Source organism: Colletes latitarsis, chromosome 9 (genome assembly GCF_051014445.1).
Source record: "Colletes latitarsis isolate SP2378_abdomen chromosome 9, iyColLati1, whole genome shotgun sequence".
NCBI lineage: Eukaryota > Metazoa > Arthropoda > Insecta > Hymenoptera > Colletidae > Colletes > Colletes latitarsis.
In genome coordinates, this window is record NC_135142.1 from 30,782,483 (window position 1) to 30,799,564 (window position 17,082).

Below are 17,082 nucleotides of genomic sequence, written 5' to 3' on the forward strand. Positions count from 1 at the left end.
AATAACGTCCGTATTATGCAGTATGTATGAGGGGAAATACATAATTCAAACAACGATACATATAAATGCGTAAAAGGGAAGGCACAGTCGAAGCAGCGTTATACAATGTGACCTCAAATACCTCATTTAAACTAAAATAAAAGGAGAAACTGATGGTGTTGACGCCGTGAGGCGGCTCGAAGGACATAAATTTGAAAACAGTCACGACTATCAAGTTCGATTGGATTTGCAGGGGTCGAGGAGAAGTCACGGGCAAGAAGCAACATTCGCCGGAGGGGTGGGTTGGATTTTCCTCCCGCGAGGTGGAGTTTAGAGGTCGGGAAATTAGTTTAGTTATGCGCCCGGCAGGGACGTCTCCTGCATCACTAGGACGAACGTAAGTCGACGAGCACGTACTTAGACGTTTCAACGTTCTGACTTTCCGCCCTCGCTCCTCTTTAACTTCGTCTAGAATTCCTCTTTTTCCCTATTTATCTACCTAGCGTCGGCTCGTCCGTGCTCTCGGAGAATCTCGAAGGTACCGAAGGGCCGTGGAAAAGCGATTCTCCGCGTACGAGGAAGGAAGGTCGCCGGGGGTGGGGTTTCCAAGAAGCCAAAGGCGGAACAGTTGGCCGACCATGATAGAAATCGACGTTCGCGAATTACCAGGGTCACTTTATGCACCGTGCAAGGGGATCGACGGAATTTGTGACGCTTACCTGAGAGTCTTCCTCGGTAAATATCGCATCGAAAGCAAACATTTTCGGTGCCGCCACCGTCGGCCTTCGATCTTCCGCCGAAGGGGACTGTCCAGACGTCGGGTCGACCAGCGTCACCTGCTTCTTCCTCTTGTCGGCATTGAAGAAGCTCCCACCTTCTCCCGGAGACACTTTCAACATAACTTTCACCTGAAAATTGAAAATTAAATATTTCTTAGACACTCGTCTTCGGGGGAAAGCCAAACACGCGGTGCAATTGCGTTCGAAACGCTTTAAAAATAAATTTCACTAGTCTTTCGAGGGTTGAAATGACCTTTCACCAGCTATAAAGCATTTCCTGAACTTTCAAAAATAATTTGTGTTCAATGTCCATCTTTATTTATAATTCGCGTAGCGGTGTGAAAATTAAAAAGGTCTTATGTATAATGTCATTTTATTATTACAAATTAATAATTCGAGTATACTATCGTCCCGAAAATACATTGCTTCATTATTTATAGACGATTAAAAATGTATCGGTGTTCTCGAGTTGGCTGGAATAGCTTCGCGATACAAACTAAATGAGATCTTCTTTTAGTCGAATAAATCCAAGTTGCTCTGTCAGCTTCGACCGAACATAGACGGCTAAAATAAGGACGAATTAAGTAAATCGATGCGGTTCAATGAACCGTCCCAACTATTCTCGTGCCAAATGCAAATGAAAATTTATTGCTCAACCCCGGAATATTCTAGTAGGATATTTCCATTCTCGATTCGTTTGAATCTCTAAACCGTATTTTAGCAGAAGCAAAATTGTTCAAATCCATTTTGCGCAAGGTAGACATCTTTAATCAAATCGAGCCTGTAATGTACCGATTCAAACTCGCCAAGTTGGTTTGGTCGGCATCCATTCCCAGATTCAAAACGGTATCGATCTTACAGACGTAACAACCGAATTGCGTAATTATACACGCGTCAAGACGACGGTGTCCCGTCCTGGAGCAACCTAACTCTTACACTGTCATGGGAGCACCGAGAAATTAGTCGATCGTCGAGTAATTGTTACGTAACGTTCAATTACGAGCACGGACGGAGAAGCAGCAAGTTTGATGTCGTCGAGCACAATCGTCCCAAACCTCTCGTTCGCGTTCGATGACAAAAATAAACGTCAAAAGGAACCATTATTTATAATACACGATACGTACATACTAATGGATATATCCTGAATAAATAAATAAAAATATCTCATTTCCCGCTCGGAGAAAAATACTTGGCGGTCCTGACTATTTATCAACGTTTCTGCTCGACGTCCCTCCCAGCCATACCCTCGCTCGTTGATCGAAGAAACTCGAATCGAATTTCCAAACGGGAAGAGGAACAACAGGCTCCGCGGGGAGGAGGCCGAACGATGCATCGACGCGTCGTTAAAACTGCATTCGTTGCTCGGAGATCGATGTTCATAGGCGGCGGTGTACCGTCGCGTCACGGCGTCCGTTCGGCCCGACTGGCCAGGAAATTGCGTTTCGAGATTTCGTTCAGATTGCCGTGCACGTTCCATCTTTTGCATACGGAACGGCCCCGTCGCGACCGGGCCACGCTGCGAAAAAGAGACGCTCCACTTTTCTCGGTTCAGACCACCCACCGTCTAGATGTACCTTTCTTTCTCGCCGGCGACCACGACGTCTCTGTACCTAGAGTAGTTTACCGTGAAAAAGACCGAGCGCCAGCGATCGAGGAACCGGAAATAAAATAGCTCCTTTCCAGTCTTATTGAGAAAACTCTGCGTATCGATTGGCCCCACCTCCCTCTTTCTTCTTGCTCGCTTCGTGCTCGAGCCTCCCACGCATGCATTTTTTTACGTCAAAGGTACAGCAATCAATATTTTAATACAAACATTCCGTTGACCGTATCGTACCAATAAACTTGTTTAACTCAAAAACGTTTCGTAGTTCCCTTACAAAATAAAATTTCAAGAATCTTTCTTCTGCAACACCCAATTCGCGTGATGTGTAAATTATTCCGTCTCTCTTTCGTTTCTCTTTGAGCAGGCGAGTCCATACGTCTGGTAACGAGGCTGATTTCGGGACTGGATATGTCCATTTCGCACGAACGGGTCGAGTTGGTCGCGAATGCCAAATTCCACTCGACGGACTTGGCGACCGTTGATGAAACGCGAGAAAAGTCCGCGGTCTGCTTCGAGGGTATCGAGGTTCCGCACACGTACCGCCATCGTCGATTTATGCACGCTTCTTGCAAGAAATACGCGAACGGTTTACGCGGTCCGTCTCGAGTTAATTAGTTCCGGCGCCCGGCCACGATTATTTCCGTGGCGGAGCTTCGTGTTTCCAGTTAAGCGTCCGCAATCTGGATCGAGTTCTGAAGGATTCGTTAATTTCCCTAACTCCAGAATTTTATCAAGTCAAAAATTTATTTTTCTATAACAATCCTTTTGGTACGAATTGTTAATCTTGGAAAAATTCAAGGTCTCCCATCGTATGGTAGAGGGTTGGCTGTTGCCTGCACTGCGGTCACTATGATTTCTTATGTAGTATGCACCAGTGGACGGGATATCTCTCCCTCTTTCGGAGGTCGAACGCAGCGTTAGATTTATAGGAAGTCCTCTTAGCTGGCACACTCATTTACCTTCGTGATTTACTCCGCTCTAATCTTCGATCTCAATGTAATGACCTTCCTAGGTTCTTCCTAGGCATGCTGGCAGAGTCTCTAAATTTCACAGGTGCGTTTCCTCTTCCGCCGTTCCTACAATCCTTTACCCGCCTCGATCGCGGCCAAGATAGCAAAAGGCGAAGACAATGTTCGAAAGTTGCTATCGGATAATACGTATTCGAACACCCTGAGAAATCAGGAAACAATAGTTGCTTAATCGATACGCGACGGGGAATTTGTAACACGCCTAAATAAAGCGAGTGAAACTTGTTCGATTAACCCTCGACCAGCGTACTCTGGGTCCATTTGGATCCATGCAATCTACAGTCACTCCTACTCGTATTCGTACGCATGGCGATTCGTTACAAACGAAAAGAAACTTTTGTTTCTTGTGAATTTTTTCCATTTAGTTTTACCAATGTTCGTTAAAGCTGTTTTACAACCTAATCTAAATCATCCTGTCCCACAGTTCGTTCGCATTATATTTCTGGTAGTTCTTTACGATTCCCTTTTTTCATATCGCGAGTAATAAAGAGGCGATCGTCGCGTTTAATCGCGAAGGGTTTCGTTCGGCGCGAGGAGGCGTCGATCCGACGCGGCAGTTTCTCGCTTTTAACAGAGGTCTCTCGGTGACACCGGAAACGGGCCGCGAGCCGGAAGCCTGCCGTTAATTTCTCAACGTCCAAACGGGAATCAGCCCTATCGTGCCTCATACACGGCCTCCGCTGTCGTTTCCCGGACGGACGTTAAAGTGTAGAAATGTTTTATGGCGTCAGCGGGCATTATCCGCCAATTTACGATCCTCGACTTCTCGCCGGCGTTCGTATCGGCGACGAGCTGTCCCTGCCAACCTCGATATAAATTCGCATTTGTCCATTTTTACGGGGACTCTCGCTGGGGCGAGAAAGGGACCCACCGTTACGGCCTTACATCGAGCTTAGTGCGCGTAAACGACGGATAAGCAGGGAAATTATTAAAGCTCGCTGAAGCGATAACTCGCGTGGGAAATACCGGTGTAATTCCGCGGGAGATCGAAAACGATCTTCGCGGAGGCGACACGAGGAATTTTCTCATTCAGGAATTTGTAGAACGCGGGCTGCAGCGCGAAATGCGTTGATGGAAACCTATGCTCTGTGAAACGAGACGAAGTTTCAACGAAACGAGTCGCGGATAAACAATTAACTTCTTATTTTACGAAGCACGAGGATCCGAAAATTATATTTCGGCCCTGTCCTGCCCGACGGTTGTTAATATTTTCTGACTCGTTGAACCGGAGTGTGGAAATCTACGCGACCCATCGAATACCGTCTGAAAAACCTAAATAAATGAACCCCTCGCGACGTGTAACACGTAATGCTTTGTACCAAACTGCACAATGGCGTGCCACGAACGTCGCGAGGCTTCGAGCGAGAACACGGATCATAAATCTGAGAATATAGAGACATACGATGGGAAATTAATAACGGTAGACCAGGCAAGACAATGTATTTTCAGTATATCAATTTTCTATACTAGAGCTTTAATTAACGAGCATGCTTTTCAATTTCCATTGCCATTTGACGCCTTGTGCGTCGGGTAGTGCATCCACAGTATTCGCGTTCAGGCACCTGAGAAGCAAACAAACAGAGATCGGTTCCAGCCGATCGGCTCCGCGCCAAATAACCAGAATTAATCGAACCCCGAGAGTTGCCTGGCTTTATTCCCGACAAGAGACCCGTTTCCGTAGTCTGCCGCGTAGCGAGTTCCGTTATAAGAGACCGAAACAGCCCGCGGGGATTCAACTTCGACGACGAACGTCATCAAAGCGATTGCTAGACGCGACGTCGGTGTCTCTTTGCGCGCGGATTACTCGAACGATCGGTGGATAATCTAAATAATCGTCGTCTGAAGGGGGGGAATGTGATTCCTTCGCGGCAACCCCTTCGTTAAAACGGTAGTAACGTCATCGACGAACAGCCCCAAGGCGATCTCCGAGTCGATCGACCGGCCGCCCCCTGTGTCTTACGCGACGACTTTATCCGACGCGTCCGATAAGAAACTTCCTCCGGGGCACTCGCTTACGCGAACTTCAGCCACGATAGAAACGTCGTTGGACCTTTCTGGAGCCGTCGATTTTACGAAGCACGACCGCGTTTTTGCGAAGTCCAGGCAATATTAGGCCCGCAGGATGTTCCTAGCGATAGAAGAGTTTCGAAATCTTCCTTTATCGTTTATCCGATAGGGGCATACGTAATAGAAGGAAGTTGAAGCTGGAGGAAGTCGAGTATTTCCACTGTAAGCGTATCTAATTACGAAGAGCAAAATTATTGCAATTAGTAGGAGTTTTCTTGAAATAATTTTCTACAATTTTTATTTTATTATTGGTACTAGTGTTAGGTTTGTGACAATAGCAGCAGTGAAATGGGAGCCACAGACACAGTCAAATATTAAGTCGCGGAATTATAACTGATACAACTGTTTGATCAATTACTGTAAAGTGGAGTGTTGCACGGCACGATTAGATGGCGTATGACGCTACCATAAACCCTGGAGTACTGTACGTTTGATGAAGGCTAGCTTGGAACGTGGGTGGTTGTTCGGTGCTCGGTTGGGAAACTTTGAAACATAGTCGTTGCAGCGAAACGGAATACAAAATAGAAAGTTTACGACATTCGTGGAATCCTAAAGGTTACAGTCCTGAGGTATACTCTTCTCGAGAAGAAAGAACAGACAACAATGCCAGTATCCATTTCGTGAAAAAATAGATATTTCTCTCCAAGTTTCTTGCTTAGTTTCTTCTGGGTTTTGACAGAATCTTCCACCGATACTTTCAATAAATCTATAGCTCCTAATACATATTGATATCTACCATCGAATACGTCAAATTTCAACAAAGGGAAAGAGGCAACGATTTTCCAGAAACAACGTGGCGGTATTAAATGGCAATAAGATACCGGGGAAAGGATTATCGGTGCAGTTCGAGGCACGACTCGTCGTTGAATAAATCGTTTCGACTACGGATCGTTCGACATTTACATTCGGTTCGATAATTCAAAGGTGAAAAAATTCAATGCCGTCCGCTGTTCTTGTATCAGATATTCCGGTATTGTTTAAAAAGGGGCGCGCTGTTAACGTCACGGACGCGAACGCAATCGATTTCCAACGGGTAACGATTTCCCGACGGTAATCAAATTCCCCGGAGCAGTTTTTTCCCCATTGCACAGGACTCGCGATAAAGGGCCGCCGCGTTTATGCAAATCCAACCGTCCTTTGGATTTTTCATCGACCCGTGGGAATCGTTCGACGCTTCTGTCCGTGCCCAGCCGGGAATAACTCGATTCTCTCCGAACGAACTTACAGCTTATTAACGAAAGGGGTCCGTCCAAACAACGCGTGAAACGAATATTAAATTTCGTAAGTTTCGTTTGTACGAAGTCCAGGAAAACGAAGGAAGTTGGGTATCGAATCACTACCACTTTGCCACGATATCGAATAGCAACATAATCGTTAATAAAAAATGAAGTCACCAAGGTACACGGTCGAGCCACAGGTTGCGCGCCACTGGGCCGAGCAAACGCACATAAATTCGCACGAACGCGGCGAAACCCGACGATAGTTCTCAGTACTCGTGGCCCAAGTGCACAGTTAGAGTTCAATAATAATTAGACTAAATATCCAGCCGTCGGGGATGCCCCGGGGGCTGGGCTGGCGTGGCGGAAGTTTCCGATTCACCAGCCACGGAATTAGAGAAACTTAACCCACATCCAAGTTGGATCGACTTACAGTCAAACGCTAAACCCGTTATTATGCGGTCCCGAACGACGCGGAGATAGAGCCTTTGATAGCGACAGTCGGTGAGATACTACGACCCTTTGATTCGACGACTGGGAATTTATACGTTTTGCCCGCTACCCTTTCCCGCGCGCCCCACCGGGGGGAAGACTTTCTCGAACGGTTACCTATTCCACCCCGGCTAGATGTATCTAAATACTCGGCCCCGGGGGCGAACGGCGGAGGGTGAAAGTCGACGAGCGCCCTGGAATTCCTACCATGGAGACCTCCGGGCTATTCCAACGAAATTTGCGTCGCGAAATGGGTCAGGGGCGGGCCAGCCCCTTCGAGGGGGCCGACAAATCTGATTTTCGGCCAGACGAGGAGAACGCAATTCTACGACGGGGCGAATCTTCGTCGCTGATGGAGACCCTGGCCCCCCTTAAAACTACGTAATACGAAGACGGCATTGCGTGGTTTTGGGCTCCACAAAGCACCCCTGCACGAACCATTTGAATCACAGACGCGGTTCACTAATAATAATTGAAATTATCGAAAACAACCCCCTCGGTCCGCGCCTCGTCCTCGTTCTCAACCCCTTCCGTTGGCTCCACGCCTCGTTGCCCCCGGTCACGATGGAATTCCTCGTGGACTTTCAATTAAAAATGTTCCAGCGTACGCCCACGCGAGCCGAAACATCCGCGGTGGCGTTTCCGGTAGCTTTGGTATGTCGCTTATCTCGCGAGCGACGCGGAATGTCGCGATTTAGCAGGAAGCCACGACGGAGGCCCGCTTCACCTGTACGCGTTCGGTAACGCAATACTTCCACGGTCGTCTCGCTGAAACCAGTCGCGTAGGGGTTGGGACAGAGAGGGGTATCGAGTCGGTTAGGGTTGTCAGTCAAGTAGCGATAGGCGGCATGGTAGAAGCGTGCCACACGCTACTCGAACAGCCAGCGTCGCTTATATACGAGTCCGTGACGTAGTAATGGCTGTATAATGGCGGGGGTACACGTTATACGTTTAACCCTCCGCTATAGTCGCCTATTTTGAGACCTAACCCCCTCCCAGAAATCACCGAGATTTTGCATGAATAATATATTTAGAGATGGACGAGAATTAAAATAGAGATTCCTATGGGGGCCAAGGAGAACTTTCATTTTAATTTTGAGTATAGTATTTTTTTTTTGCTTGGAATTAATCGCGAATTGATAAATTATTGACGTTTAAAATTGTTGCGTAGCACAGTCAGGCGACCACGGCGGAGGGTTAATATCGCGGCGTCTAGCAGCGCGGAAAGGAACAACTTGAAATGCTCGGTTTACTCGGTTACATTCCAGTACCTGGTTTCTACCTGTTCAGCCGCCCCTACTCGCAGCTCGCGGTTCTCTTCTTCGCTTTGAAACCGAGCTGGAAACTTTCGAACGAATTTGCCTTTGATTTAATTGCCGGGGCATCGAGGGAGATTTTCAGAGCGACGCATACTGGAACGAAACGGCAGAGAACCGCCACGCGAAAATTTAAATTATCGTTTTTTTTTTTTATTTTTATACCTGTATCAGTATTATTCTGCAACAGCGACGAACGCGAGTAACACTTTTCCACCCTTTTAAACTTTGATTATTTGCTAACTCGCTTACGAGAATTCTTACATCGCCGTTCGATCGTTACGGATATTTAATAAAACAGATAAACGTGAAATTACTCGAGCAGCGAAACTTACGAAGAAGAGTAATTAAACTTGAAGGGTAACGAGCACTAGGCTGAGATGGCAGTCGCCGTTTGATGTTAATTATCCCGAGACCTCGTGATGGGTACTTACACGCGTATAAAAAAACGTTCTTCGACGGTAATCCAGACTTTGGGCGCGAGATAAACGCCCGTGCCTGTTCTCTGGACGCTAAGCCGCCGGATTATGGCAGTCCAAACACGAGAACAGCTTGACGGGGGTGCGAGTTATGAGCGTCATCAATTCCCTGCCGCGTTCTCTGTTCTCGCCGAACGCCTCCAGGCGAATCGGAAAAACTTGCGAGGCCCACTGATTTATGCGGATTAACCCAACGAAATGTCCCTTCTCGCGTTTCGTCCCGCGGGTCTGTCGAATTTCTAAACAAATCATCGACGGAATAAAAATGATTCGATGGAAACGCGAATAAAACTAATCTAAATACTAACCCCAACTACGTTTTCTTGCAATATGTTACTACTGTGACGCGTATAAAGCGTTTCCCCGTTTGTAAATGAATAAATAGTCCTTGTAAACTTCTCCGCGGTAATATCGTTTAAAAAATCATCCCCTCGAATATGCGTCGTCCCCCAAACGGTTATTACGGAATTCTTCCGTCCAGGCAGGATCGCGGCGACTTTTCATTTGCCAATCGTAAAAATAAATGGATCCAGAATAGAGAGTTCCCCGTCTCGGTGCGCGCGTGTGCACAGAAAACAAAACCTCCTCCAACGTACACGGTCAAGCGAGAACAATCGTGGCCGTTATTACCCGGAACGTTACCAGATATTGCTCTTCGATCGTGCGTAGCTCTTTTATTATTTTCGTTTTCGTCCCTCCGCAAGGACGTACCCGCCACGATACAGAAGAATCGCCCTCGCGTCGGGCAGGAAGCGGAAGACGGCACGATGTAAGAAAAAAGAAAGAAATTGGTTTCCAAAGGTAAACTAATTTCGGTCCACTTCGTTCCGACGAAAAGTCACCCTCCTCCCTCGGCACGTCGAATCCTTTATTTCTCGCCGTTTATTTTCTCTCTAGACGTCAACGTCGTTTTTCCTCTCATTCTCGTCCCTAACTTCCCTGACCCAATTTCTCATTTACGAAAGGACCATCGGCCAACGCCTGGGATATCATCGTCTAGCTCCGCGAGCAACGAACGAACGAGGAGATCCCGGCCTTTTCCAATCCTGAATGCAAATGAAAGTGGAGCCAAGGATCCTTTGAAGGACCCTTTCATCCTTTGAGCATAATGGCGCGCACCGGGGGTCCATTAAGACTCCGCTCGCTCGTTCTACGGCGAAATTTTTCGTCGCTGCCTCACGAAATAATCAAGACGACTCGATGGCCTGACCCTGACTCTTGTATTCCCGTTGTCCTCGTCGTCGTCGTCGTCGTCGTTGTAGTTGTGCTTGGCTAGCCAGACGAGACACCCAAACGCATCCCCTGATAAATGTTCCCGCGAGCCAAGCGTCGGTTTTATTGCCACGACGAGACGCGACAAAGGTGGAGACGCATTGTCGTCTCCAATCAGGGGAACGTCAATTTCGCTGTCCGACAATCATTTCCTTTTTTATCAAGCTTGCACTTCGTTCGTGCGCGTCCCTTTCCTCGAAGACATGCTCCCTAATCTCTCGCCGATCGTCTAAAGCGAGCGTGACAAACTCGTCTCGGCTCGAGGGCACGTTTGCACTTTGCTACCATGTTAACTCATTTGCATTATCACCATAATAAATAGTGCGCGTCAAGTTTAACGAAACCTTCATTTTCCTATATTCGCGATGTTGGAACAGTGATTTACGTATTCGAATTTTATTTAACTATATAAAACAATTGTATCACATTCGCAATCTTAATAATCTTAACGACGCTTCGCAGAAAGCATCGAACTGTCAAACGGGTATCGACAGCAGATTATAATTTACGATCTGGTATCTGTGGCGTCGATTCGGTATCGTTGCAATCGCCGGTATTCGAGCTACCTTTCCCAATTCAACGCCCGTACAATGCTCGATAGTTCTGTTAGGCAATAAATTGATAAACCGATGAAAGTTATCGGTGGACGCAGTTGTCTCTTTCGAGGAATGTTTTCATCGGTTTTCGTATTTGATGCCGGGCAACTAGCCCGCTACCGTAATCCCTGGTAATTTCGACGTCGAGTAGACTAGTTGGGGGAGACGTCCCGACGATTGGCTACACCTTCAAACACCGGGGAACCAGGCGTACGTCGTATAGCCGGGAATGTAAATTGCTTGCGTCTGCCCGAAGCCACGGAGCAATAAATCTCGACGGCGAAGACGCGACGATTGCCGTCTACCCAGCGGGGATAAAGTCCCGAATCACGCACGAGGATTAAAGACCGCCGAACATCCCGATGATCTATGCTTTTTTCTATCCTTTCGAACGCACCGGCGCTGTCACGGCGAGATCGACGCCCATCGATCACGCCAACGATCCGTCTTCACGCTGCTCCTTGCGATAATAGAACCCGCGCCCCAAAGACAGAGTTTCGGATGCTCGAACAACGGGACCAACCCGGGAATCCGTTACAAGTTTAATGCACCCACCCTAATCTACGCGCAATTTCTTGTATGCAAATATTTGTCGCAATTCCAGATCTCTTTGCGTCCACGTCGCGTCGTCCTGGATCCGCGTCACTTATGCGTTGCTTGGAATCCTGCGTTTCATTAAGGGACTATAAACAGTACGATGCAGCCGAGGTTAATCTTCTTCGCGTCAATATATTCATACTTGTATATTAGGAATGGGTATTTTCCTCTATATTGCATCCGTCAAGGTATCATACCTAAACTTTGGAGACTCGGATTATTAACTTAAGACCAACGGTTTCATTTATCACGTCAGGATAATAACTCAGGAGAGATACTGATTATATTTGTAGATATAGTTTTAACTAAATGTTATGGATAACGGGGAGTGATATCTGACTGTTGGTCGCAGAGGAAACAATCGGGTAGTCGCGCAGAGATGGAAAATAATTTCGAGCCATCAGCTAGCTTCGGTGAAAACTATCGACAAACCTGGACGGTTAATATCGCGCAGTTTCCTTCGTTACGGCCGCTCGTCACGAAGACCGTTCCTCGATATGAAAACCGAAAATTACGAGTGACGGGAAAGTTCGAGCTTTATCTTGGATTTTAGCACATCGATCGTCAGATTGGCCGCGAGTGGAGAGGGGAGGGACAGAGCAGGAAAGAGGTCTGTATTGTAAAAATACGTGCAATTACCGGTCGACGACAACATTGCGCGCCGGTTTTTACGGCCTCCCGTCACGCTACACCGATATTATTATCAACCGTTTCTTGTTCCTTTTTGTTTTCGCCGTAAGTACGACTCAATGTTTGCGACCTTGTAAGAAATCACTCACCAAGGGCACCGACGCATCGCGTTAAATCCCGCGTAGTTAACGATCCGAGGCGCCGACGATCGCGAAAATTGGCGTTGTTGGCGTTCATGGTCTTTGATTATTCACTTCTTGCTGAAACGTCGCGAAAAATATGCCCGCACCGGTTAGAACGATGATTACACGGTCGCGTAAACGGCTCCGCGTCACGCAAATTCGACCTCGCTCGATACCCTTTGGCTCGTTGAGCTTTTTACTGTGCTTGCTCGACGAGCAAACTCTCCTTTCGCGTCCCTTTCGCACGTTTTCCTTTCCACAAGAAATCCTACGACAGTCCTAGGTGGCAATTACCTGGCCAATCGTGCTCACTGCCATTTAATTCTTTCATCGATCGTCGTCTCTGTTTCAACATTTTGATAGCTTCCAAAACTAGAAGAAATTTAATTCGAGGGGGTGGAATATTTTATTTTCCCTCACCCTCGATGGGTCTTACGCGGGGAATCTCTTCGGCGCGAATTTATGCAGAAACCCGATGTTATTTATTCCCTCGCAATTATTCCACGCGAAGAACGAAAATTGTCTCACGGACGAAACGCCAGCAAATATACAGTTGGAATACGTTTGCTAGTTGGGGGTAGGGAAAAAGAAGGTGTACGTTACCGCGAAATCATCCCGCGGCCACAGGACGGATGGTTTCCTCGTCCACCCCCGAGGACGTTCGCGGGGCCAAGGGTCGATGCAGCGAGAAAAAAAGAATTACTTTAGCCCTCGTTCCCGCGATGCGCTTAGCATATTCATGCGCCGCCTATCTGGAGTTTTCCGGTGTCTGACCACCGCCACACCACTGCTACCGTGCAACCCTCTACATATTCATAAACGAACGACGATGCACAGAAAGAGAGAATGAGCGTGCGTTCTAAGGCGAACGCGGACAATGAGAGAAAAAGCGTCCAGCATGGATAGAAATCGGGGATCCGATTCTACGAATCGACGCGCGCTGCCAATTGAATCGCCGTTAATTGTTCGCTGTCAGCGGCGGTGAAATATTTCGCGACGGCTCCAATTCCAGGAGACACGCGACCGAGCGCGCTTTGACGCTGTGAAAAATGTTGTTTCGCTGGATGGTAATCTCGTTACCTCGTGCTCACGTGGCGTGGATTTACCTCGCGTCGAAACGAAAAATATAGCAATTTCATGGCGTGGAACTCTCGATCTTAGCGTCGAGTGTCGCCGTGGTTTGTTCGTGCCTTGGAATTTAAGAATTGAAAAATGAGGGATATTAATGAACCTCGGGCATTACATTTACCTTATCTGTTTTAAAATTTAAATACCAAGCCACGCATCCATAACATTTGTAACACTTTTGACGCGGTAGAAATCGTAATCGTAACGAGTTAAACATTTCACGTCAAAGAGGATATCTCGTGCTTTTAATCTTTACGAATCAGTATCACGAATCATGCGAGCACTCAAAGGAGAAAATACACGCGACCGATCGATGCTTGGCGAGCAAAGTGTATTCGACCTCGATCGAAACGGACGAGCACGATCAAGTGATACGTCTCGGTGCATGGTCAGACGCGAGCGGCCGCGTTCAATTATATCTCCGATTACACGCTCTCGGACGTTCCAAAGACATTCTTCTCTCTCTGGTTTCGAGCTGGCTGTTTGCACGCGCCAACTCTACGCGAGCAACGTTACATGAAAACGGCAGTTTAGCGTTTCCAACCGTATCTGGTATCTCGCATGATGTATGTCGTACGGGAGAAAGAGACCGAAATACTCAGTAACTAAGGGGTCAATTGCGCTCTCTGCTACTATTATCCATCTTTTAGTTGCTGGAAAATTTTTTGCGTGTATCAGGCTAAGCGCAAACTCGTTACACGCGATATAATATGACTTCGTTCATATCACTGATCTTTTTATATTCTCTGTTAAGGATTCATAGAACTTTCGAATTCTATCGAATCTATCAACAGGGAATCTAAACTCTATACAAAATTTATGGGGTGAATTGTAGGGATCAGAATCAAACCTGTATAATTTTAAAGTGATAAAATTTTTCGAAGCGTCAGAAAATATTGTGACAGATTGCTGTCTATTAATTTTAGTTGGTGCGTCGCTTATTAAATTTCCAGCCGCACCATTGGAGCAGAATGGAGACGGAATGGGCGCATCGAGGGAAATCGGCGCGTCTATGGTCAGACGAGGCACCCCGTCGCGCGAACTTGTCGAATATATCATTCCGCTCGATGTATCCGAATACGCGATCGTTGCTCGAATTTTATTCCATTTCCCCATTCCCCCGTCGACGCTCGAGACCCACGATGGGCGAGAGCCTGGCAAGAAAAAATCGAGCGTCGCGTTTTCCGGTTGCATTGAATTATCGGGGGGTGGCGAATATACCACGGTAGCTGCATCCGTCTCCCCCTGGAGCACACCTGGAGCCTTCAACAGGTACGTCGTCGCCAGTTTCCCTCGCGGAGCGCGTTCTCGCGCGTAAACGATCACTCGATCGAGCGAAAGGGAAACACGACCGGGCGATACGGGGTGAAATACGGAGATCCGGAACAAAACGCGTACGTCGCGTCGCGTCGCAGCGAACGATTTCCGCGGTGAGTTTTATTGCCAGTAAAACGAGAAAGTCTGGCTTTCCTCGCTTTTACTTGATACGGAACAGTCTGTTCAACGTTTCGGGAATTCACCGGAATAACGAAAAAGTTTCAACTACTAAAAGAATTATGTGAGAAACATCGACACTTTCGAATTACTATTCCTATGCTATATTAGACATGGTTTGAAACCGAATTTGGAAGGAAACAAGTATTAGATTGAACAATACAAATCTGCATCAGAGAAGTTTCAATGTAGTCAATGATTTAACCGAATGGTTCACGCCCATGCTTTTACGTCGAAAGCAAACTGTACAGTCATCGATCAGGTACACATAGAAGTTTTCAGCCCCCGTGCGTCAACGAAGTTGTCGAACTATCGAAGTTAATAGACCACTTTCTTATTCAGTGGTCTGTTGTTTCCCACTTTTCCGTTCTCGCAACTTCTACCGCAGTTTAATCTCGGATACGGGAAGGGGGAGGCGCGGGTCGTTAAAGTGGCTTTGCCGCGGTGCGCCGTGCAAATTCATAATTCATAAGCTCGCGGCGCTTTCGCATTGAAGTCACTCCGAGAATATGCACTGTGACGATCTCCGATAATGGCGCGATTTAGATTGTTTCCCCGTAAACCGTCACTCCTCTCCCCGCTTTCATCCTGGCTTTGGATACTGGTTTAAAGGTGTCAATGAACCGCGCCCCGAACGACGTCGTTCCCCGATACGCGGAAAGCGTTGTAAAAATTACTGCCCTCGACTAGCTTTCAGCGAACCATCCCCCTTTTAGAGCTAACTGCCAACTTCTTTCCCGAAGAAAACCAAATTATTAATTTATTAAGTTCCCACGCGAACATTACCTCCACCTTTACTCTATGATTTCCAATTCCAGAGATCCTTCTGCAAAACAACGCCATCGTCCTAGTTCGTTTCACGATTTTACGGTCGACGATAATAATGGAACTCGGGGTCGTCGATCTCTTTCGATTCGATACGATTGGATTTATAATGTCTCAGTCTGCTTATTTTAAACTGTATATTTCGATCCAGACAAATGTTTTTAGACCAACTGTCGAAGAGTACCAAACATATATAGTCGAAAATATTATTCTTTCAAAGACCGTGGGGGCCGATCTATAAATAAATATTCTATACTAAAGAGATTACCCGAATCTCGAAACATTCGGCGTGCACTCGAAGCAGACTGGTCGTCCAGCGCGCATGATTCCACCCAGGGACACTACGTTGAAAAAATATATAAAAAAAAGTGGGATTTCTATAAATCCGAAACGATCGAGTACAGGCTCGTCGAGTTGACGGTGCCTCTGGCCGAGCGCGTTGCGAATGGCTTCGTTCCATAATTTCATAAAAACACGCTCGTGTGTCGCTCGAGGACGATGCCGTGTCCTCGCCAGCGACCATTTAGATTTTCAAATTCATCCAGCCGGATTATGCAAAGCGCGACAGTGCCCGGCTGGAAAATTGATTCGATTGTTCGGGCAACGAGCAAACAAAAATATATTCTTTCGATGCGTCCGCGTTCGGTAAATCTTCCTCTTTTTGGCCCCCCCCCCCCTGATTGCTTGCATTCTGATTCCGAACCGCATTTCCTATTCTTTTTGCCGGGTCGCCGTTAATGGTTTAATCACGATGCAATTACGCACGCGTTTCGTTCAGCTTTCGGTCCGCGACGAGTTTAATCCGTAACTAGATATATACAGGCACAGAAATTCGTGCCAATCTGAAGCAGTATAGAGTAAAGTAACGTATGGATTTTTATTCACTATCTTAAGTATTTGACGCGTTCTACTTTCGACGATTTAAACGTGCCATTTTAAATTGAATATACATTGCGTTCCCCATAATAAATTCGGGTACGCGAAAGTCTGTATTCGACAGGTCGCAAGATTCGATATAAAATATGAGAAATGCTCTATCAGCATCGACATACTATTCAAAATTTAAAACAGGTTGTCGATCCGAGGATTAAACTATTAATTTTCGAATATATGTCGCGTTGTGTTAAAAATAATATATCGTATGTCAGAATACATCGAAACGCTGAGAATATTGATCATATCATGCATGCTCCATTTTCTGCAGATCTCGATACGTTTCGCAAAATTTTGTTTTATATATTCTAATGTGCTTTGCATATTCTAACGTATTAAATATATCTAATGGCATTGCAATAGAATATGCAACGTATCGGTTGAGCATATTGGAATTCATCCTCGTGGTACGTATTCAATAATTAATCGTTGGTCCAGTAGATGCATAATTTATTAGAAACTTTA

The 17,082-nt window shown here is 46.5% G+C and overlaps 1 protein-coding gene across 2 annotated transcripts in view; it reads right to left on the reverse strand.

The window, feature by feature from the left end:
- The window catches only part of LOC143345511 (uncharacterized), a 346,505-nt gene that overhangs the window by 39,939 nt on the left and 289,484 nt on the right, over positions 1–17,082 (reverse strand). For both annotated transcript variants that reach the window (XM_076772707.1, XM_076772709.1), the window contains one exon: positions 699–887. In XM_076772707.1, coding sequence (XP_076628822.1) covers positions 699–887 — 189 coding nt within the window. The remainder of the gene's footprint in view (positions 1–698; positions 888–17,082) is intronic.